We start from the raw sequence: 24,440 nt of genomic DNA, 5'->3' as shown, positions 1-24,440 counted from the left end.
TGGAAACACAGGGAATCCAGGACAGATGACTCCTTCAGGACCAGTGGTGAGAGGGGTGAGGCCTGGAGGGTGAAGAGAATGTGGGGTAGAAAGGGGGAACCAATTACAAGAATCTAAGTATTGCCTCCTCCCTGGGGGAGGGACAGCAGAGAATAGGGCGGGGGGAGACGTCAGACAGTGTAACTTATGACAAAACTATAATAAGTTACCAATTATGAAGGGTTCCTGAAGGAGGGGGGAGTGGGGAGGGAGGGGGAAAATGAGCAACTGATATTAAGGACAAAAGTGGAAGGCAAATGTTTTGAGAATGATGAGGGCAACAAATATACATATGGATGTATGTATGGATTTTGATAAGAATTGTATGAGCCCCCAATAAAATAATTTTTAAAAAAGTATCAGTACCACAATCTGCCCAAATCAAGAACCCGGAAAGATCTTCATAGGCCTTGACACTGAAGACCCACGGGATCTCTGTGGATCTGGAGCTGCCAGCCTCAAAGTAACGAACTGAGGAGGGGAGGAGCTTTGGCATTAGCTATTAGAATGTTTTCTTTTGAGCACACTCAGGTGAATGTGGCCGTTGCTAGTTGTTGAATCACTTTCAAGTCAAGGCATTGTGATGTGTTACAGTAGACTTCCGGAAAGGAGAGTTCTTAGAAGAAGATCTCTGGGCCTTTTGTCCTGTAGTATTGCTGCAGGGGCTTGAACCACCAGTTGTTTATACCTCCCAAGGGCCTTCTCAGCATAATGGTAGGGTAGGGAGTGTCCATATCTATCTAGAACCGTGGGTCCTTCTTAATCTCTCCACGTATTTGATGTGTGTGTGTGTTCCCAAAACTCACAAGTGAGACATGGCTCTTTCAAGGTGTTCTTCAAAGCAGCAAGAGGTAGTACCCCGGGCACTACCATTTTAATTTACTCATTGTTTGCCATGATATCAAATCAAACTAAAGCTGAAGTGCTTTTAGCATATCTGGACACATAGTAGAAACTTCTCAAGGCACAGCCTTTCTCCAAAGAGCCCACAAACGCACGGCCAGCTAGTTGATGCCAACTCATAACGACCCTTCAGGACAGGGTAGAACTGGCCCAGTGGGTTTCCAAGGTGGAGTCTCTGTGGGAGTAGGAGTGCCCACATGCTGGTACAGGCAGGCTACCTACATCACAAAGAGAGGAGAGCAGTGGCAACCTCCACAGGTAGTTTAGAATACTGGCTTTCAGAGCATTTTGCTACAACCTGGATTTGAGGGGATTCTTTTATTAAAATCGGGTACATCCACATGCCTTTCACCCCCAAATGCCAGAGCCTTTTGGAAACAAATGCATCGCAGCTCACTAAGTCAAGAGAAATCCATTCCGGTTTTAGAAATTCAATTTAGCTTGGGTAAGCCTCCAAGCTCCAAAAGTAAGCTCTGTCAGGAGGTTTATTATTCATAACTCTTCCCTTCAGCTTGGAAGTTGCCCAGCAACCACTCTCCTCCCAAGATTTTCCTCCTTGGGTCTGTCCATAGAGAAATTTCACTCTTGGAGTCTCTTTGGACTACCAGCATGAAAATGTGCATCAAGATATTAGGCAAAGTTACTGTCTTGGGGGGGGTGGATCTTTTGACTGTATCTAAACTCATCACTGGAGGTGATTAATCTAGATTTAGAGGGATGTAGCTGTATGTATAATAAACATCTTGGCAATTGAAAAGGAGCAATCAAACTCAGGTAAAGAATTTGTGATCAGAGCTATGAACTACTGTTTTTCTCAAAACGCAACTCGCTGTCGAGCGAATGCTGATTCATGTCAACCCTCTGTGGGTTTCTGAGATTGTAACTGTGTACAGAAGTAGAACGCCCAGTATTTTTTCAGTGGAGTGGCTGTTAGTTTCAAACTGCACACCTTGCAGATCACAGCCCAACTCGTAGCCACGACACCAAGGCTCATAATGTTTTACTCTGGACTTGCTTCTTATAGAAGGGTGAGCATCTGGGGGAGTGAGGAAGATTTCAGGGGCATTCTGTTAATATAGATGTCATAGTTCACATCCTGACAGCAGTCACAACAATAAAATAAACCTTGGAATGACAAGAAGCCTGACTTCTATCCAGTGGCCCTCTCAAGATAGTGTTTCAGATAACAAAATTCCAGAGCACCACTCAAGAATTGAGACACCCTCGTGTTTTAATGTGAGAATCCTCAACGTGTAGCATCGGTAATATGAACTTTAATTTAAAGCCACCTACAATTCACTCCAATTGTCTTAAATGTTAAATAAGGACTTCGACCTGACTTGACATATTTGGAATAAGAATACATTGAGGGTTGGAAGAATAATAAATTTAGGAGTTTTCATCCTATGATTAATTGAACATTATCCAAGCCTCGTAACATTTTGATGCTTTACTCTTCATATATCTATTCTCATGGATCCTTATTCTTTCAAGACAAGTAGGCAGCCTCATTGATATTAATTGGAAATAAACATTATAAAAATAGATCTCCCTAGGGACCTGTGGTGCCAGCCTGAAATCATTTGAATTTCAGTGGGATGCAATATTACATTAAAAGTGATATTCAAAGATGGTTTCTCATTTCAAGAGTTGAAGAATAAAGGGGGAATCAACTTGGACTCCTCCCTGATGACTGCATGTTTTATTCCAGTCCCTCTGAGGTTACTGCTATCTTGTGTCCTCGTTCATTTTTTAAAGGCAAAAGCGTAAGCTTAACATTATCATAATGTAATGTGTATCTATGTATGTGCACATTTACCTAAAATTAAGCAACAACATATCTACAATAACTTTGATTTATACAGTGCCATTATAAATCACTATCAAATAACCCCCACTTCTAATATCCTTTTGTTTTTCTCAAAAATGAATTGCTTTAAATATCTAGAATTATATAATCAAAACCTTGATCCATATCTTGAATTTCCTCATGCACTTAGCTTTTATTTCTTTAGAAAAAGACTCCAGTTTCCATTGGGTGGGCCAGTTTATGCTCAAAAGGGATCCTATCTCTTTAAATGGCACAAAGTAACATTTCCTGTCATCGCTGGCAGTTCTATTTGGTGGAAAACATGGACCAAGGAGACATGCTTCAAAGGATCCCCCGGGATGCCACGGCAAAGGCAGCGGTGCAGAGGCATCAGACACGTGGGACGTTGTCCTGGTTTGGCCCCCATTTCTCTTGGAAAGTATTCTACTAGAGACTGCTCATCTATGACATAGGAATTGCTAAAACAGCAGTTCTCAAAGTATGGATCAGGAACCCTGGAGTGCCTCCCTGCTCTGATAGATCTCTAAGATCAACATATTTTTGTTACTATTACGGTAATATTTGCTTTCTTAACTTATCCCAGCCGTACACCTTGGAATTTTTCAGAGGCATTGTGAGGCGTGTTCTCACAACAGACTGAATGCAGAATCAGAAACCCTCTAATAAAGCAGGCATAGAGGTGCAAAAATATATAAACGATTACCACTTGTATCTAAATTTTTGTTTGTTTTGGAAAATATAACTATTTTCCATAAAAAGTCATCTTAAGTTTATATAAAATAGGCTTATTGTTTTGACAGGGGCCATTGAGTTGGTTCTAACCCATATCGACCTTATGCACAACAGAACAAACACTGCCCGGTCCTGCGCCACCCTCCAATTGTTCCTGTGTTTGAGCCCAGTGTTGCAGCCACTGTGTCCATCCGTCTTGTCAAGCTACCCCTCCACTTTACCAAGCAGGGTGTCCTTCTCCGGGGACTGGTCTCTCCTGACAGCATGTCCAAAGTATGTGACACTAAGTTTCTTAGTTTACTTTTAATGAATTAATCAGTAAGTAACTTTTTTTTAAGCTTCTCAGTTTTAATTTCTAATATGGGAAACATTGGTAAGTATGCCCCACAAACATAAAAGTTCTTCCAAGTCTTCAAAAATATTTAAGAATGAGAAGAAATTGTGTGACAAAAAAAAGTTTGAGGACTACTGCAGTAGAGGATTTCTGAGATGCCTTATGAGGGTGAGGCATTCTAAGGCTGTGAGGTTCAATTGAAGTGACCTGCAATGAGCATTCACCTATGAACAAGAACAACGACTGAGGCCCCCAAAGGTCTGATATTAGGGGCACACCTGTAGATCAGTTGGTCCTTCCTTATTAAGTCAACTCCACTTCTGCTCTTCCCTTTCAAGCTTCATCTTTTATTCCATCTGCTTTCTGGCCTCCTTGCCAACATCCCCCACACACTCCAATTTAAAGGAGAATTAAAAAAATCCTTGAGGGCAAGAAACACAGTAAGATTGAGGATAAGAGTGTCCCACCCGCTCTGATCAGAGCATTCTCAGGCAATGGGTCCCTCTACTTACGGACATGATGCCTTTGGCTCCTGTCTTTCTAACCCCCAAGAATGGTCTGCAGAGTAGGATGCTCCAAATGACTGGGCATGTCAACAGGCCCTAGACAAGTACAATGAATAGGAACCTTTCTTGCCCGAGTTCCAGGTCACACTGACCGTAGGTGACCCATTTTGGTTGGGGTTTTCAGGCCACTCAGAGTTCTGCAGCTGCTGCGTATCTACGGTTTGGGAGGCACCACCACAAATTCCATCCAAATGAATGTCTGAGTAGTTTTCCATGAAAGGTGAGTCTGATTAGTAATTAATAAAAAGTAAGAAGACTATGGGTTTTCTGGCCTCACAAGTCCTAGAATCTGTAGTCTCCAATGCCTAAAAGGTTTTTGTTTTTTTTCATTATTAACACTTTCTCTATCGCCACCGGTAAGTTAGGGAGCTAAAACTTAAAGCCAAATGTGTCTCCATGATCCATTCTGGAAAGTGTAGCAATCCTTTGATGCCCTGTCATTAGAAAGAATGGCCACTGGCAGATGAAAGGCTTGTCTTATACAAGCAGGCATCGAACTGAGGTGTCAGCTAAGTCCACGCAGAAGATGCACACCAACCTGTTTGCTCCAATGTTTGTAAAGAATAATACCTAAGGTCAGAGGAGGGAATGGCATTAGAGCTTCCAGTCTGTGGACCCAGTTTGCAGAGGGCTTTGGATGACAGTGTAAGCCCAGAGTCCATTTGCTGGGTCCCATGTGGATGAAGCCTCTGGTGAATCCCCTCTGACCATTGGCAGGGATGTGGACAGCCATGCTGTCAGACTGCATTAGAAAGTGGATGAATGCAGACAGCGTTAGGTTAAAATGTAACACCTTTATTTGTTCACCCTTTTGACTAATTTCTTCTAATTTTTAATTTTCAAATTTGTTCTAGCTTTTAATATTTTCTACTTTTGTCAATTGAGGTTTCCCTAGGTTTTATTTTGTTATTGTTTTGTTGGTTTTTCTATTTTATTGCTTTTGTTTTGTATATAAAATTCGGGATAAATACATCTACAATAACTGAATCAATAATCTCTTAGGGTTAAGGCAGGGAGAGTGGGGGAAATGGAGAGTTAATAATAATAAGTACAAGAACAAAGAAAATGTTCTAGAATTGACTGTGGTGATCACTACACAACTCTTCTAATACAATTAAGCCACTGGGTTCTTTGATATGTGAATTTTATGTCAATAAAACTGTTTTTAAATCCATGCCAATCCTATTCCTAGTTACATTCCAGTTCTCCCATGCCAAACTTGACTTTACCCATCCATGAACTATGAGGATCATCTCTATAGTGGAAGGCTGTAGGGAGAGCAGAGAGACAGTACGGAAAGTGCTCATCTCTGCACTATCGCTTAGACTTCCCGGAGCACGACCCCATGCACACTCACTTACTCAGCCCTTCGCATGAGACCCGCACTGTCTTTGGTTGTAGGAGGGAGACTAAAGCACGTTTTCAAAATCCCTTCATGAGCTTATCACTTCACAGTTTTCAAAGCATTTTTCTCATTTGATCTCATTTTAGCCTCACAACAACGAGGATAATTCTCACCAACCCTAATGAAGAAAGCAGAGAACTATATTTGCCTTGCAATTATCATGTTGCCCAAAATGGGATTCCTCCTTTGGGAGACAAATGGTTCTTAGCACTGCATTTAGCTATCTTGGTTTTCTTTGGAAAAGCAGACCCTGATGCTCACTATGAATTGCTAAACTCCTCTCTCAACTTAAGCACAGACTAGTTAGTAAGTTGACTTGAATGGGAGGCAAGGTCCACACCTGCTGCATGCCCAAGGCTACGTAGGGGGAAAGGAAAGTTGGACTAGTCATGTCATCTTACCATTTTCACCAGACGTCTTGTCTTTTCCATTGGTTGCCCCAGCACCTTGTCGCTAAAGGAATATAAAAAGAAGAAGAAGAAATTGTTACTATGCATAGTCAGAATTACTTTGGCTTCCTTTGTTGTTTCAAATATCTCTTACATTATATCAAATTCTATTCCACATGAGCTTAAATGACTAAAGTATGCTTGATGTTCCCAAGAGGCCAGGGTCATGAGTTCAACCCAAGAAAGGACCAGGTGCAGGTGCCCAGTCCCTGTCCTTTGTGCACTGCGTTAAAAAGGCAATTCTCCAGTCAGGGCGATCAGATGATAGACTCTTGTGAGATGACCGAAGCAGCCAAGGCTTGGCGGAGCCTCAATCAGAAGCTTCACATTTGTCAATGGTGGGCATTACACAGTTATAATTTCATTTATGTGCAAGCCCTATTTTAACATACATTTTAATGAACTAAAAAAAAATCCATGAATCTTAGAAAATTCTAGATAGAGTGGGGAAAACATACGACACAAAACGCAAACTCTTAAACAAGACCAGGCTTGCTGGTGTGATAAGAGACTAGGGCTACTCCTTGGGACTATGGCTCTTACCCTTCATGTCTGGACCGGAACTGTGGTGGAATAATCAACCACTGAAAGGAAATAGCCAAAGGCAAAGTTCCGAGGGTTATTAAAGAAGGGGGGATGGAAGCAGGAACTACTGGGGGAGTGAAATAAGTGATGGGACGTTGAAGGACTGCAATTCAACTGATGAGTTGACACAAAGTATGTCTGAATTGTTGAAATGTACAATTGATGATCGCCTCTGTAAACCTCCTAATGCACAAATAAAATTTGAAAATAAGTAAAAGTAATGAAACAATGTATATTTAATTGATGGATAGGTCAAGAACAGAACATTTTCAAAACGTGAAGTCCTTCTGCATGGTCCTTTCACGGTGGGCACATGACATGATGCATTCATCAAAATCCACAGTGGTGTGCAACACAAGGAATGAATCCGCATATACACAATGGACTTTATAACAATATACCAAGACAAGTTCATCAATTCTAGAAAACTTACAAGTCAAGATGGACAATTTCTCTGTAAACCCAAATCTTTTCTTAAAGGGTATCACAGTTTTTAAAATGAAAGCATATATTCATAATCATTGCTCCAATTGTGCAATTATTTTTCTATCCTTTTTAAAATGTCTGTTCTATGTATTTTCACTTTACCAGGTTTGACCAGAAGTATGAATATTTTGTTAGACTTGAACTTTGGGGCAGGAATCTAGGTATGAGTTCAGGGTGCTGGGCAACATGCATTCCCGGTATAAAAATGCAAGCATATTTCCTCACAGCTCATTCCGTTACTATCCGATGAGGGTCCCTGGTGGCACAGTAGGTTAAGTGTTGGGCTCTGAAATGAACAGTGGGTGGTTCAAAGACGAGACTGCCAAGATTTACAGTCTCACGAACCTGAAGGAGCAGTTTTACTCTGCCCTCCAGCGTTAGGATCAGTAAGAATGGACTTGACAGAAATGAGTGAGTCTGAATAACAATGCTCTTAACTCCTAAAATCATACATATAACTCTCCTAACACAAGGAGATATTGTTTTGTTGATTCAGGGTTTTTTGGTGATGATGAGAAAATTAGCTCAGTGGTAAAAAGGGTGAGAGAGACGATCTTTCTTACACAAAACACATCAAGAAGGTTTTGTAAAAGCCAGGTGGTGAGACTTCAACTCACTTACACATCATCAGGAAAGATCAATTGCTAGGAAAGACCATCAAGTTTGGTGAAGCGTGGAGATGGTGAAATGACAGATTGACACTGTATCCTCAGCCCTGGCCTGGGACCCAACCTTGATCTCAAAGGGGCAGGTCTCCCTCTGCTGTACAGAAGCCCCCCAAAGCAGCACACGGCAGCAACAAAGGCACCAGGCAGGCTCCAGCTTCTGACACTGTATCCTCAGCCCTGGCCTGGGACCCAACCTTGACCTCAAAGGGGCAGGTCTCCCTCTGCTGTACAGAAGCCCCCCAAAGCAGCACACGGCAGCAACAAAGGCACCAGGCAGGCTCCAGCTTCCAGGTAAAGAAAACAAATGAGGTTCTCCTTGGGAACGTGCTTTGTCCACAAGGACTTAGTGAATTACTTAGTGGGGGAGCCACTTCCTTGCAGGAATGATATTGCTACATTATTTTCTGAATGGCATTTTGGAATAAGGGGCAGACCACTGAACACAGAGAAAACTGCTTCACCTTTTTATATGTGACCCCCTACTAAGAAATAAGCAGTTCCCTAACATTTTACAAATGGTTTCAAGACTTCAACCTGAAAACAGAATCAGAAATATAATCGTTAATCCACATTAGCTTTCCATGGCATCATGTGAAATCCTCAGATCTTTAGTCAAATCTTGATAGCCCATAGATGGATCATATGGGAGAAGCTTGCTCACTTGCAAAGTTCATCTAATTAAATAGGGTGATTGGTAAAGACTTGTCTAAACCAGAGTCACCCTTCCTATGCACACTGTTTAACTTGCTTGGTTGATAACCCAAGAAAAAGAGTAAGTCCCCCATTCATTACTCCCTGCTTGCCCCCTACACCCCCATCCCATCCATCAGCCACTTACTGCCATCAAGTAGATTCCGACTCACACGGACCCTACAGAGGATTTCTTCATGGGAGCAGATAGCCTCACCTGCCTCCTGTGGATCAATGGTGGATTTGAACATCTAATTTTGTGGTTAGCAGTCCATTGCTTACTTGACAGTGCCACTAGGGCTCCTCCTCCTGTTCCAGTCGATTTGAAATATAACATCCTTCTAAGTTATCAGTGATGTTTGCTGCTCTCAAGTGGACCCCAGTGACACAAGGCACAGTGGCAAGGGACCATGGTGATCCATAGGGATTTTATTACTCCTCCCACCTTTCCTTAAGAATATCCCCAGGCCTTTCATCCAAGACATCAAGTGATGGACTCAAACCTCACACCTTTGGGTTAGTGGCCAAGTGCATTAACCCTTTTTACCTCCCAAGAACTTCCTCCCAGGTCAGAGGGAGAAAAAGCCTCCTTTCTCCAGCCAGGAATGGAGACAAAAAAGGAACTGAGTGTGAACTTACATAACTCTGGACCCCTTCTTCATGAGTAACTCGGAACACCTTGAATTCCTTAAGTGCCAGACCTATCTGTCTGCACATAGACATATGAGCCTGCATTGCTCAGCCACACATCAGTTGCTCGTGCACAAACGGACAGGTAAAATTATGGCATCTCTCCCTGACCCCAAGCAGAAACCAGAAAACCAAACCAGTTGCCATCAAGTCAATTCCAACACCTGGCGCCCCCGTGGGTGCAGAGTAGGGCTGTACTCCACAGGGCTTCCCAGGCCAGCGCCTTTCCCAAACTCCTGGCCAGGCCTTCGTAACGTCTCTGAGTTTGATCCCTCAGACTTTAAAAGTTAGTAACCAAGCACTTGATCCTTTCAGTCACCCAGGGACGCTTACCTAGAATAAATGATCAATCTGTAATATAGATCACCTTCTTTGAAACGTGTTAGCACAGTGCTTACACATGGCAGATCTACAAATAAAGGTGCTCCCTTTCTTCTTGCTTGTCCTTAATTTGATGCCACAATGCTGGCAAGTTTGCTTCATGTAAACGAGGGTAATCTGACCGCCGCTGGGCAACCAAACCAGCAACACAATAGCAGTCTACAGTTCTACTCCTCGATTACTTAAAACTTCAGCTCTTCCCCACTTAATTCATAGACAGCCCAGAAAGAAGAGTCAGGTTCCGTGGAATAAAAGGACCTGGTTTCACAGTTGGATAGAGCCAAATTGAATGGGATCTGCATGCAAAGGATATATTCCTTCCACCACCAGCCCCACTGTCTTTACGTGCTTTAAACACCGGCACCTTTCAAATGTCATGGGTACTTAGTCACATAAAAAAATTACCTTTTAGAAACCTGAAGAGAACGAAATGATATGTGCCCAAGAGAGGAAGGGAGTCCTATTTTTCAGGATTTCTGTGATGGGGTTTTTGTGTCAGGTCTTATTTGAGGAAGGCAGAAAGAAACGGATGACGGTCGAAAGAAGACAATGACTTGCAACAGAAAATGGTCCTGATGAAAAAGACTTCATCAGCAAAGTGTCTCATCTCAGAATCTTTGGGGAACTTGCAGCATTTCACAGAAAGATTGGGGTGGAAGGACAATGACCCGAGTGTGCACCTATTCCCAGGATCCAGGGTGGCCATTAAGGTCTTGTATGGCACAAAGAGTCTACACCCAACCACTCACCTAAAGGCTGGTAGTTCCAACCCACTCGATGACACTGCAGAGGATGGGCCTGTTAATTTGCTTCCATAAAGATGGTAGACAAGGGTACCTTATAGCACAGGTGTACTCTGACACATGACAGGGAGGGGTGGGGGGGTCACCCAAGCCAGAAGTGACCCTACAGCAACAGGTTTGGTTTAGCATGGTCATGACACATTATTATTTTATCAGCAGGGGAGGTTAGTGATAAATAGGGATTGTCTAGAATGCACGCACTGGGGACAGACATGACCTAAGCACTTCCAGGTATCATCCAGTCATTTAAGTCTAGGCATTTAACATCACCAAGGTCTCATTAACCCGTCCAGTCTCCTTATACAGCTTATATCCTTTGGCACAGAGAGGAACTGGCTAAGATTACACAGCACTGAAGTGGAAGAGCTATATCCTTTGGTGCAGAGAAGAACTGGCTAAGATTACACAGCACTGAAGTGGAAGAGCTAGCACTCAACCCCAGAAGCCCCAGCTCCAAAGTTCTCCCTCTTAACCACTGTGCCCGAGATGTCTCAGTATCACGCATGTCACCCCTCCTAAAGGTCTCCCTCCGCAATCGGCACTGACGAGGCAGGGAAACCCAGGCTCTAAGGTGGCTGTGACTTCAGTAGGATTCTCTGGGTGGTGCAAAGAGGCAATGGACTCAACTACTAACCAAGAGTTTGACCATCAAGCCTACCCGAAGGCACTTTGAAGACAGGCCTGGTGATCTACTACCCCAAACCAGGCAATCAAAACACTTCTACACCTCTGCTCTGACACGTAGGGGTCTCCATGAGTGGGGCCTGATTTAACAGCTGGCCTTGAGTGGTGCCAGGTTCCGGGAACACAGGCTGAGGATGTTGAGGACATTTGGCTGACAGACAGAGTCCTTCCAACAGCTGAGGGCTCAATTATACACTTTCTCTGAAGTCTTCTGTGACGTTTAAATGAAATTAGGAAGCAAAGAGTAGGCTATGCTAACCTAAATCAATGAATTAATGCAGAATTGTAGGTCTTTCTACAAAGGACCAGGGAGGGAAAGGTGTTTTTTGTTTTTCATGAGGTAATAGAAATCAGAGTCCTGGGGAAGAGCCCTCCATCTATCCTACCCACTCTCATCCCAAGGAGAGAATACCCCAGCCCCCTCCCTCCCTGAGCCCCAACCACGATCTCATTGTCCTCAGTTCTGGTTCCTGTACAGGAGTCGTGTCTCTGTTGCAGATGCAGTTAGGTTAAAATTTAATATGCTTTAATTTGATCTTCCTTATGATCCATTTAAATTTGTTCTAATTTTTATTATTTTTTGCTTTCTTTTGGATTGGGGTTTTTAATCTGTTTTACTTTGTTACTCTTGTTAGTTTTATTTTAAAGTTTTTCTGTATATGAAATTCAGGAGCAGTAAATCTATAGAAACAGTAACTGGATTAATGGTTCCTTTAAGTATGGCAGGGATGCAGAATGGGGAGAGAATAACACGTGTACAAGATTGGAGCACATATTCTAAAACTGATGGTGGTGATGATTGTACAATGATTCTCTATTGGGTTGAACTAATAAATTGCATAGTATGTGAATTTTATGCCAATAAAACTTTTGGAAAGTAAATTTTATGGAAGCAGAAAGCCTCATCTTTCTCCCGCATAGCAAACTGCCTTCCGTGCAGACCCTTGATATGAGATTCTGAAATTCTGAGGTCTTTCCATGTATCTTCAAGAATAATTGTGTGATATCACACATTCCATACTCAATGTTATTCACTTTATATATCAATTTAGTATTGGGGAATGCAGAAGGCAGGGAATTTTTCCCCTGGTTGTCTATACATAATACAATCCCCAGGTTAACTCAGATGGGAAAACACCCCATCAGAGTTATCCAGAAAATCAAGCACATATGTTTTTCAGCACTTCATGAAGGTGGCATTCAGTGCCTGTCTGTCAGGAGAAATTTGCTCTGCTGTTTTCCAGAGATCTAGGTAATCAATCATCACAGCCACTAAAGACAACAGAGGTTGACATAGGTGGGCTTTTGCTTGTTTTTTCTCCTTGGGATAGAGGGGGCAAAAAAAATCTACCTAAATTTCAACAATAGCAAAATCGGAGCCACCAAATATCATCCTAATTCTGTCCCCATGGGAACACCACCATGATGCTTCCTGGCTGCCCCTGGCCATGGTACTTGGCCCAAGTGTTCTCATTCTAGTCCTCCCCTGGTCTACTTCCAGCCACACTCAACCCTAATGGCTTCACTTTCATAAGATTCACTTCTTTTTGAGATTCCTTAGAACACATTATCCCACTGCAGGCACAGCACCTTCTCCTACATTTTTCCAAGTGTCTAGAATAGCCATCTCTTCCTCCTCCTACCATCTGAAATCAGCATCCCTGCTGTGCCAGCCAACTGTGTTCAACCTCCTTGTGCAGACTGGCACCTCGTCTCCAAACATATGAAAACAATGCTCCTATTGCCGTCACCAGAGAGCTCTTCAAGGGGCTGGCCACTGTGGGAGCAGATCCCGTCACAAGCACACTCATGCTCATTACCCTGGCTCTTCAGGCCAGAATCCTTTTCTCCCAAACTAACTCCTTAGATACCAAGCTCTGTTGCCATTAGGAAACACTCAATTCTACACACTCGTCTAAGGTTGTTAAAAAGTACTGTGACCTTTTTGCTCTCCCTCAAAGTGTGCAGCTTGCATGCATGCCATGGAGCTGTTGAGATGACTTGGAGGGGGTAAAACAAACAAATAAAGGGAACCAGTTGCTGTCAAGTGACCTACAACTCCCAGTGACTCATGTGTTGCCGAGGAGAACTGTGCTCAGAGGATTATCACTGTTTGATCTTTCAGAAGAAGATTATCAGCCCTGTCTTCCAAGGCATCACTGGGGGAGCCCAAGACTGCCACCTTTCAGTGAGCACCCGAGCGTCTTCGCTATTTGCACCACCCAGGAACCATAGCATTAAGAACCACTGAGGGAAAACAGCAGAACCGTTTCCAGAGAATCACTCTGGGTTCTCAATCCTTACAAGGGCCCCACACCAGCCTCAGGAGAGGGCGTGGCCTTCTTTGGTGATGGTCACTAGTAAAAAGGCGTTGCTTTGGTTGGGATCCGTCTAGTCCGTTCTGACTCACGCTGTAGAACAGAGTATAAGTACCCACAGGATTGCCAATGTGTACTCTTTACAGGAGTGTAGTGCCAGGCCTTTTCGCCCTGGCTGGGTTTGAAGGGCTAATCTTTCACTTAGCAGCTGAGCACCGAGCTACTGGGCCACCAGCGCTCCTTAAGTATATTCTGAAATTCAACAAAGCTCTAATTAGGGGAAAGCTAAATAAAGCCCCTGTGCCTTGAATGCTGCTGCTTACAATCTAGTACAAGCCAAGTGTCCATAGACTACAGAGGGAGGATTTAAAGGGATAATGTCTAAGTCATTTTTCCTGAAAGTTCTATAGGACCAAGGGCTGCCTGAAAATTACAGAGACAATGTCTTAGTCTGAGTTTTCCAGAAAGCAGGGACTGAGGCACATGACATTTGTGTCATGACTTTCCCGTGTGGCACGGGGTGGGGTGGGGGGGTGGTGATGCGGGGAGGCGGAAGAGTTAGGAGAGGAGAAGGATGCAGGTGCTGAGCCTGTGGGGCTGTCCTCCGAGATAACTGTATATGTTGCTTTGGAGGGCAGCTGTGTCCGTATCTGAGGCATACAGGGGCAGTGCTACCCTGTCCTATAGGGTCACGAGGAGTCAGAATGGGCTCGATGGCAGTGACTTTGGTTTGGCTCGGTGTTAGTCTCATGGGAAGCTGAAGACAGCCCAAACTTGTTCTCTCACAGCGCTTGAGACTGGGAATCAAACACCAAGGTATTGACAGGATCTTGCTCCCTCTGAAGGCTGTAAGGGAGGTCCATTCCTTGCCTTTCCTAGCTTCAGGTACTCATTACCTTTGAGTTGACCCCAACCCGTAGAGACGCTACAACACTAAATAGAACTGCTTGTTGGGTTTGTTGTCAGATCTTTATAGGAGCAGAAAGCCTCCTTCTTAAAGTTCCCCGTATTCCTTGGTGTTCCTGGACTTTGGAATGAATACATCACTCTAAAGCCTCCCTTTGTCTCCATACAACACCCCTTCTGTGTGTCTTTATGGTTGTGCCTCTTTTTATAAGGATACCAGACTTGGGAGAAAGACTAGGTTTTTTACTCCCACAAAGAGTTATGGTCTTGGAAACCCACAGGGGCAGTTCTACCCTGATTTGTAGGGTTGCTATGAGTCAGAATCGACTTGATAAGAGTGAGAGTGATTGATTGATTGAGTGAGTGAATGAGTCAATGGATTAAGGCCCTCTGAGTCCAGTATAACTTTGTGCTCACTAATTACATCTGAAAAGACCCAAGTGGATGTGAATTTTGTGGGGACTCTATTCAATCCAATCCAACAGACTCTCAGGAGGAAAGGGGCTATTTTATTTTATTTGCCAGCTCATTTCTTATTGGTCTTTGGTTTGCACCATGGGGGGTACATCTCCTGCACTTCTGACCTGGGCAAAGGCACCCTCTTCATCTTTTCTCCAGCCCACAGGAAGCCCTAAGACAGGGGGTAGGTGAGATTACACCTGCCTGAAGTTGGTCCAAGCCCTCATAGGGCTGGCCACGTACAACTACCCGCACTGATAGGGTCTGAAGTAAGAAGCAATGCATGATTGGCACATAAATCGGTAACTTATTTTTTTTAGCCATGTTGAAAAACCACGGGCAATTCTTTCATATTAAATGACTCAAAGGCTAAATAGTCCATTCTAATTTTCAGATAAATAACTGCCTTTGGATTTAGCTCTCTGTTTACTTTGAAGAGGGATTAGGACACATATAACATGCAGATGCTCTACTGAGGAGCTACATAAACATCAATAATAAATGATTTGTCTTAATAGTATCAGATTGAGCAGGCAATGGGCTGGTATCCAGAATTCATACTGGATACACCACAAAGTGTTTGTTTCCTTTGAAAAGGAGCGATTAGATTACTTCTGGGAACATAATTCTTCTAGTGAAATTTATTACAAAATTATAGTGTTCTTTGAGTTACCACTACAGATAAGGAAAATGAGACATTTATGTCAGGTACTGAATTTCAGGGGATACCAAAATCCTCCAAAATCAAGATAATTCAATATAATTTAAAATCTAAGTTAATGCAAAATTTATGCTGAACAAATTATTAAAATTTTAAATGAAAAAATGATCAGTATTACTGGTGTTTCCCATTGCTTCAAGTTCTAACACAGCGCTCCTTTAAAGCAAGTCAATGATTCAAGGTACTGAATAATCACAAGGATTTAGAAAATTATTCTAAAATCCTTTCTCTACACATTTCTCATAGGTCAAGGTTGTCAGTTAAGAATTCATGTTGCTGTTGTTGTTTTGTGTTCATTACATAATTTCTAGAAGAACAGTGTGAATTTTTATAAACAATTTTTACCCCTTGCCATAGAATCACATATACTTCTCATATGCCATATTTGAAATCAAGTCATCAAAACCTGTTTCTTCATAAACAATAATTCAGACCACCAGATAGATCATGCTTATTGGGGGGAGGTTGGGAGAATCATTCAACCAAGTATACATTTCATCTTTAGGATGAAAAACAAATTTATTTTTCTTTCTTTTTTATTGTTTCAAATTTATTTATGTTTTGATACAAGGTGAAGTCACTGAAATGTATACTGAATTGGGATACAAATGGTAATCCAAGAACATTTTCTAAATCTGTACCTATACCCTGTAAATGGATGAATGTGTACTCGCTCTGGGGACTTGGCTTAGGTTTCGATTTGTTAAGACAAGGCTTGACAAGAGAGTCATCACTGGGGTAGGGAACGAAGAGCCTTTTGAAGGATAGGGACACACACAATCCCCATATTCTCCAAGGCCCACATAGACCCGTCCAACTCATCACCCTCGAGTTATTGTTGTTGTTGTCACCGCAAAGTCAACTCCAACTCAAGGCAGCCAGTGTACAATGGCAGCCAAGCGTTCCAGGTCCTGGGCCACCTTCATGATACGTGCTATGTTTGAGCCCAGTGACTATTGGGTCAGTCTTTTTCACGGAGAATTTCTCTCATTTTGTTTGCTTCCAACTTTCCCAACCAGGATCATCTTCTCTAGTAATTGGTTTTTCCTGATAAAATGACCAAAATACCTGAGTCTGTGTTTTGCTATCCTCGTCCCCAAGGAGCATTCTGGTTGTATTTCTTCCAAGGCTGATTTGTCTGTTTTTCTCATTGTTCAACACCACAATTTGAAATCATCAATTTTTCTTCTGCCTTTTTCATTTTCCATGGGTATTTTCCTATTTCACTACCATATTACTGCCATATGTGCACATTTTCCCACAAAAGATTGAAAAAAACATATACATGTGTATGATATTGGTAACACAGAGACTGGATGAAAGAAGATAACCCTCATGAAGCCAGTTCTATGAGCTGGCACTGGGCAAGCCTAGAGGTCACCGAGAAAATGTAAGAGTAAATTCCTGCCCCTGCATAGCTCACAGGCTAGTGGGTCAGACAGAGGGGAAAAGCCCATCCCACTGAGGAGAGGTAAGAACTGTGACCCCAAAATGACCAACACATGGGCACATGGGCACAGGTGAGACTCCAACATGTATCAAGGTGGGAAGTAGCAGAAGGAGTCTTCCCACATCCTGAATTGATTGCTCAGCCGAGTCTCCATTTCCTTCCACGGAGAAGGAAAAGTGACCATGCCTGACTCCCACTGGCACCAGGTAAGGGACCTGGCAGCAGCAGGCATGCATTGCCCATCAGCTCACTGCTCCATCAGCGACAGTGCTTCCCAGAAGTGGCATCATTCAATGGTATCAAATCACGGGTCTGCATAAGAGAGTGCTCCCACATTGTCATGGAGTCAATGCTGACTCAGCGACCCACTGTCGGGCTTCCAATACTCACTGTTTCATGTTTAACTGCTTGTGGTTTCAAACTGCAGACCATGCGGATCACAGCTCAACACGTAACCACTATGCTCCCAAGGCTCCTTGCATCAAGAGAGGGAAACCTCTCTGTTTGAAGGTGCTCTGTGCATTGGTCCCTCTGTTCCTGGCCTGTACTGCCCTGGTCTACCAAGCCCTTGTACAGACTCCACAGGAAGGAACAAAAATCCATCTCATCTTGGAAGCTTGGAAGTTCTTGTTAGTGCTATTTAGTGCTATCTAGTCCCTGGTGATGCACTTTCTCTTGTTATTTTTCTCTGTGGTGCTGTCTTCCTTCTGTGTCAGCGCCTCCTGATACGACACATTTCTAATGAGGGCACGGTTTCTGGCAGCCCTGAAGGGTGGCATCTTGGCAAGCAGTTCAGGCGCGCCATGAAGAAGAGAAACAGCACATCTGCAGGTCGCTGGCAAGTCCTCAGGCACACACATTCAGGGGCCCTGGAAGCTCCCCATGGTGCCCTTTTCCCCCAGAAGCAATGGCAGAGACATTGAGATGCAGAAATGCCCCAATTATCTCAGCCAGCCCTTCTAAGGGCTGCTTCTGTGGATTTCTTCTGATCACCATGTGTATAGAGAAAAAAGGCATGCTTCTATGGTATTAGGTCTGATGTTTTATTGATGAAAAATCATGCATCTCTTAGATGAAATATAAGTCTTTAACCAGCCCAGGGAGCAGATGGCCAGCAATTATGCATGGCCTTGGATAAACAGCTGGGTGGCCCAGCAGGTAGTTGATGATTGCTTGCAGTCACAGCCATCTATAGGCACAGGGCCCTTCAGGAACATCAAAGGCACATCATTAAAGCACCTTCCAAATCAAAGTCCCTGAATTTGTCTGAAGAGCCAAAGGGAAATTCATGCCAATACTTTTGTGATAAAGAGAGATGAGGTGCATTTCTTACTACTGATGTTTTTAACACCTCTCTACTTCCTCTGGTAACACTGGAGAAACAGCAATATCACGACTACTAATTTATTCCCTAAGGAGTCAGAAACTAAGGTTGAAAGTAGACTTCAGCAGGGAAGGTTGGGGGGAAAAGAGAGTTGGCTGAAAAAGAGGGAGAGATATTCAATCTTTCTAATGCTCTCTCACTCTGAGCTCATTCTCACCTCAGGGAGACCAGCAGGCTGAATTTCTGACCCAATACTATGTTCTATTTCTAGCATTTTTATCCTGACCTTTTTAGTAGTAGGAATAATTAGCATCCCTGTAGTCGAGGCAGACTACTTAAGAGAGGACTCTCATTATTAAGGATTGTGATTTCTCTATGGAAATTCACTTTACATTTTTTTCCTACAGTCCCTTTTTTTTTTTTGAATTAGTACTTCCTGCTCTGATTGGAACCAATCATGGAGATGGTTTCCGGACCCGGCAATATGAATCAGGCGCCAATCAGACAGTAGTTAACAACAACAACAACAACCACCTTCATACCCTTCCTATGTGTCACCATGCTCTCTAAAAAAAATAGTTCCATTGGTATATACTTCACCTATCATACAACTGAATTGTTCCGTCATATTAAGTTTGTGCAATCATCACCACAGTCAATTTCAGAATGTTTTCTTCTGGTCCATATTTTGTGAGCTCCCCCATTTCCACCCAAGGGACTCCACCAGGAAGGACTTGCCACCACAATTTTTTTGTAGGTGACAATAAATAGGAGAGGTTATCAGATTAAAGTCCTAAATGCAACCTTCTTCTTAAAGAACAATGGTTTCTATTTATCAAAGTAGGGCTTGGATGTTGAGCAAATTTTGCAAAATAAACATCAAGTGGGGGGAAGCAAAACCACCTTAGGATCTGACTAATCAGTGTTGATCGATGTTCACATTCCAGGAGAGTCTCGTCCCATCTTTCGCTGTGTGAACATATGTAACTATCATCTCTGTTTCATAAGAATTGCATATGCCACACGGATCGGTTCATAAGTTGCAGCTATGCGATGTAACTTAAAGAGCAGTTGCGGCAGTGCCCTCTGTGTGCGGTTCCTTATAATTCTATAGAGCTGATGACAAGAAATGTCTGGCCTACAGTGTCTCATTCATCTGGAATCAGAACCAACAAGCTTTCAAATCCTACATAGCTCACCGATGCCATTAAAATCACTTGGCTGTGTTATCCAGCTTAGCTCAAGAAAGAGTCATAGAAATGTGCGTTACAGTCTTTGAAGTTAAAGGCCATGGAAGAGTCCCAGTGGTCCTGATGTGCTTCCCAGAGCGTCGTGATTGGATGCCGTCAAGTGGACAACTGGATGTCTGCATCTGGATTGGGGAGCATGCTTATTCCAAGTGCTGTAGCAATTTTCCCTCTGTTTCCAACATCTGGCTGCTGTTGGCTCTTATCTACCAAGCCCTTGTAGAGATGTCACACAGAGGAAAGAAAACCCCATTGTTTTGGGCTAAGACAAGCAAGGTCCGACAAACGTCTGTCAAGTAGATGCAGACGCAAGACAGCCCCACGTGTGTCAGCATAGAATTCTCAGTGATTGCTTGCTCAGAAACAGATCACTAGGCCGTTCTTCCAAGGTGACTCTGCCTTTTTGTGGAACAGAAACTCCAACTTTGGGTTAGGATCTGAGTGTGTTCGCTGTTTGCACCAGCCAGGTACTACAGAATAGAGACATCCATTGAAGAGAGATTGGCAACCCCACCTTGTCCTGTGTACCCTGGAGACCTGCTCTCAATGCCATGATCCCTGGGGACAGAGACTGAACCCTGCCGTGTAGGTGGCCCAGTAAGCACCCTCCTTCTCCATGGGACCTGCCATTCTGTGGCCATGAGCTGAATTCTCTCTGAAACCTTAACTTCATAGAAGCAGGATACTCTCTGTGGGACAGACAGGAGAGAACTGGCCTCTTTAAACCATTCTGCCCAGCGCCAACTCTTTGGTCCAGAGGCATGCGTTTTTCCAGCTAGCATGAAGAACTTCATTCTCTGAGGCTCAGTAAGGACCATGCTTAACACACTGGAGCAGAACTCTGTGGCAGAGCAGGCTCATTGCTGTAGGGATCTTTGAAGACCCTGAAGTTGGGCACTAGGTTCTCTAGTTGCTGCGAGGGGAAGGAAGCCTTCTCGTACCCATCACTCTCACAGGGCACGGCTACATACAGCCCCTGGAGTGAGCGGCTTTGGGTTTTCAGTTTATGAAGGAGCAGGACAGAAACCCATGTAAAGATGAGGGCTTCGTGGAAGTGTTCCCATTCTCATGCCCGTGCTGCCCCCGCCCTGCTTCTGAGGTCTTGAAATAGTTTACATTTACAAGAGCCAGGAATTGTCATCACACTCTCAGCCCCTGGTTAAATTTCTCAGACTCCATTCATTATAAAGTACCAGTTAGAAATTGTTGCAACACTTAATCACTCTTTGACTTACTTGTCCTGCGATTCTAAAGAGAGCGCCGATATTTGGTATAGTGGGCTGGGTTGATTTAGACTTGGGGTGGCATGAGGAAGAATGTATGCTCTGGGGCTGGGGTGGGAGAAGGACACAAGAGAGAACTCTTTGAGAAGATAGAATATTCCGTATTTCAGTCATGAGACTATAAACCTGAGTCACAATTGATCTGGCTGTACAAGGTAAGAGGGTAGATTTTATTAAATATAATTTATACCTTAATAACCCTAACTTGTTCATATAAAAAAGAAGAATGAAGGTCTTGGAATCAGACGGCCCAGGTTATCCCAACCCTGGCACTGAGCAGGCCACTTAACACCTCTGAGCATCAATTTCTGCTTCTACTGATTGAGGACAGCAGTCGACATACTCCATTGGGTTGTGAGCTGGAATACTCCCATTGCAGGGATCCAGTCCCCAAAAAGAACCAGCCTGCAAAGCAATGACACAGCGGGGAGACCTACGCATATTTCTATCCCCTGTACTCCGTGTGCAGTAGAGCTGAGGGCATAAAAAGCACACTGGCCTCTGCCTTGTGGAGACTGGTATGCATTTGTGGCTCTCACTCACATATGACCACATGCCACTGGGTAAGTGTTGTAGTGTTAGTCCGGGTTGACTACAGAAACAAGTGCAGGGACACGTATGTGTAAGAGAGATCTTTATATTGATGAGCAATTGTATATTGAGGAAGTATCCCAGATCAGTCCAGATCAAGTCCATAAGTCTGATATTAGCCCATATGTCTGATACTAGTCCATAAATTCATCTTTAGACTCATGCAGCACATGAAATGATGCCAAATGCAGGAAGATCACAGGCTGGTGGGTGGGAAATCCTGTGGATCCAATGGTGGTGGATGCATCTCCAGGGCTTCGGCTGCCATCCGCATGGCTCCATGTGGCTTGTCAACATGAAGGTGAAGCAGAGAGAATGTGGTGCCCACCTCACAGGAGAAAGAGAGGAAGTTCCAAGAACCCTCATGAGAAAGCCACACCCACAAGGAAGCATTATCAGGCTGTGACCTGATTGAAAGCCTAGGCTCCACCCCTTCCCTCAATATCCTCAAGTTGACACAAGATTATGTAACTACCACAGTGATTTCCTTCTCAGAGCCTTGACTTCTTAATCGTTTCAGTTTCTTCTTCATGGTAAATTAAAATGAATGAAATAATATCAAACAATAGCTCATGTGCCAAGTATGGGAATCCAAAGAGAAAGTCTTTTTCATAAAGCATGCAGCCTCTACCTACATTAGTTATTAAGTTATTAATCTTGGTTGAAGTTTTCTGGGTGTTTGATCTGAGGCTGATTTTGTGTGTGTTTGAGTATGTGTGTGTGCATTGGGTACAAACCACAGCTTCTATTTTACTTTACAAAGAGAAGATGTAGAAAGGGGGTAGCCTCGTGACGTACCATCAGCCATCTTTCCATCACCTTTGGTCAGTTTGTGGTACTATGGTGGCTTGTATGACAGCTATTTCACCATCAGATATTAGCAAGATCACTCATGGTGGACAGGCTTCAATGGAGCATTCAGACTAAGACAGACGAGGAAGAAAAGCCTGGTGACAATTAGCCAATAAAACCTTATGGATCATAATAGAACATTGTCCAATGTGTTGGTTAAAAGAGGAACCATCTAGGCTGGAGAGCAAAATATCAACCCCCCTGCTGTGGTGGTGATTCTAATGCATATGATCCAATAGGACAGAGTAGAACCGCTCCATGAGCAGACAGCCTCATCCTTCTCCTGTGGAGCTGTAATTGGGATTGAACTGTGGACCTTGCTAATAGGCAGCCCAGTGTTTAACCTACTGTGCTGCCAGGGCCCTCTCCCTAGGTTGGAAGCCACTTGAAATATGCAGTAGTTGTCACAATGGACGCAAATGTCCTACAACCATGCAGGTAGGACAGAACTGAGCCATGTTTGCTCTCATGTCCATGGGGTCACGAGTCAGAGCTGCCTCAATAGAAGTTCCCCAAAACAGGCATTTGGGGAGCCCCTATGGATATACAAGCTGCCAAAACGATGCAAGAACATGGATCTCACTACGCACCCCCTGCCTCTGAGCTTTATTTACCCAGAGACATTCTTCTTCTGAGTTATCCTCAGCATAAAGGTTGTAGATATGAGGGCCAGCTGCTCTATCATAACTGCTGCTATTATAGAAGACTCCACTAGATCTCAGACAGAGATATCAATATCCAAAGGTTTATCTTCTTTCAAGAGAAGCCCAGGTGGTGGTGTAGTTACGCAGTGGGCTGCTAGCCACAGAGTCAGCAGTTCAAAACCACCAGTTGCTCCTCAGAAGGGCTTACTATTCCAGTAAAGAGTTACAGTCTTGGAAACCCACAGGAGCAGTTCTACCCTGTCCTATAGTCAGCTGTGATTGGCATTGGCTCAAGGGCAGTGAGTTTGATTTGGGGCTTATGATTTCTTACAGGGTGCTCAGAAGGCCTCACCCTCAGCAGAGCCAATAAAGACAGGAGAGCTTGGCTTTTTCTCCACATCCCGGGTGGACATGGCTGGCCAGGCAGCAGCCAAGAGCGAGAAAGGCCATGGGATTAGGTGTGGTAATCACCTAATCTGGTGTCAATTTAAGGATTAACAGTGCAGGGGTGGAGTCCAGGCTGTCAATCTGGAGATAGCCATTGAGACATCTGTGGGCATGGCCTTCTCCTGAGAATTCTGGGAAATCTGGTACTTCCTCCTTGGAGGCGGAAGACACTTCTCTCTCTCTCTCTCTGCCACTCCCTGGGAGACATTGCAGAAGACAAGCCACATGGACGCAACCAGACCTCGGAAGCCGGAGAAGCCACAGAGAGACCCCTGCCAGCTCTGAGATGCTTACAACACCACAGGACCCAAAGACTTTCTACCCAATGGCTTGTGATTGTCCTGCATTTGGCTTCATTGCATGTGTTTTGTGAGTCTGAAGGGGACTTTATAGATTGGTATCAGACATATGGGCTCATATCAGACTTATGGACCTGAACTAGACTGGACTGGGATATTTTCTCAATGTTCAATTGCACTTTTATATAAATCTCTTTCTTATACACATATGTGTATCCATGGATTTGTTTCTCTAGTCTACCCAGACTAACACAGAAGGTTTTCCCACAGACACATTTAAAGGCAGAAAATGATACGTGATTCTACACACTGCTGTGTTCCAGCACAAGTTTACCTTATATTAAGTGAGGAAGGGAAAAATCAAGAGACCTAGCCAGTTTCAGGAATTAAACCAAGCCTATCGAGTCTAAACACCAAAACTATGTCTGTCTCTCCTGGACGGATGTGAGTTTTTTGGGGGCACTTTAATATTTCAACAGCTGGGCAAGTAAATGTGAGGTGAGGATCCCCCGAAGTGGTCTCCGCACATAACAGAAACCAACCATAGGGAGCAGAGCCTCTTGGTGTGGCTTTCACCAGCATCCCATCTCTCTGTCGCAAAATAGGGAACCAACTGTCGCTCTGGGTGTATTACATGAGTCTGAAAGGGTGGC

The 24,440-nt window shown here is 43.7% G+C and overlaps 1 protein-coding gene across 1 annotated transcript in view; it reads right to left on the bottom strand.

Annotated features, from left to right (window-relative positions):
* PCP4 (Purkinje cell protein 4) overlaps positions 1-24,440 on the bottom strand; it is a 77,819-nt gene that overhangs the window by 33,681 nt on the left and 19,698 nt on the right. Inside the window, exon 2 of the mRNA XM_045284885.1 lies at positions 6,212-6,263. Coding sequence (XP_045140820.1) covers positions 6,212-6,263 — 52 coding nt within the window. The remainder of the gene's footprint in view (positions 1-6,211; positions 6,264-24,440) is intronic.

The sequence above is a fragment of the Echinops telfairi genome, unplaced genomic scaffold (assembly GCF_000313985.2).
Source record: "Echinops telfairi isolate 266 unplaced genomic scaffold, ASM31398v2 ScPeMD7_7469;HRSCAF=8507_0, whole genome shotgun sequence".
NCBI classification, from domain to species: domain Eukaryota; kingdom Metazoa; phylum Chordata; class Mammalia; order Afrosoricida; family Tenrecidae; genus Echinops; species Echinops telfairi.
This window is presented reverse-complemented; position numbering and strand designations above follow the sequence as displayed.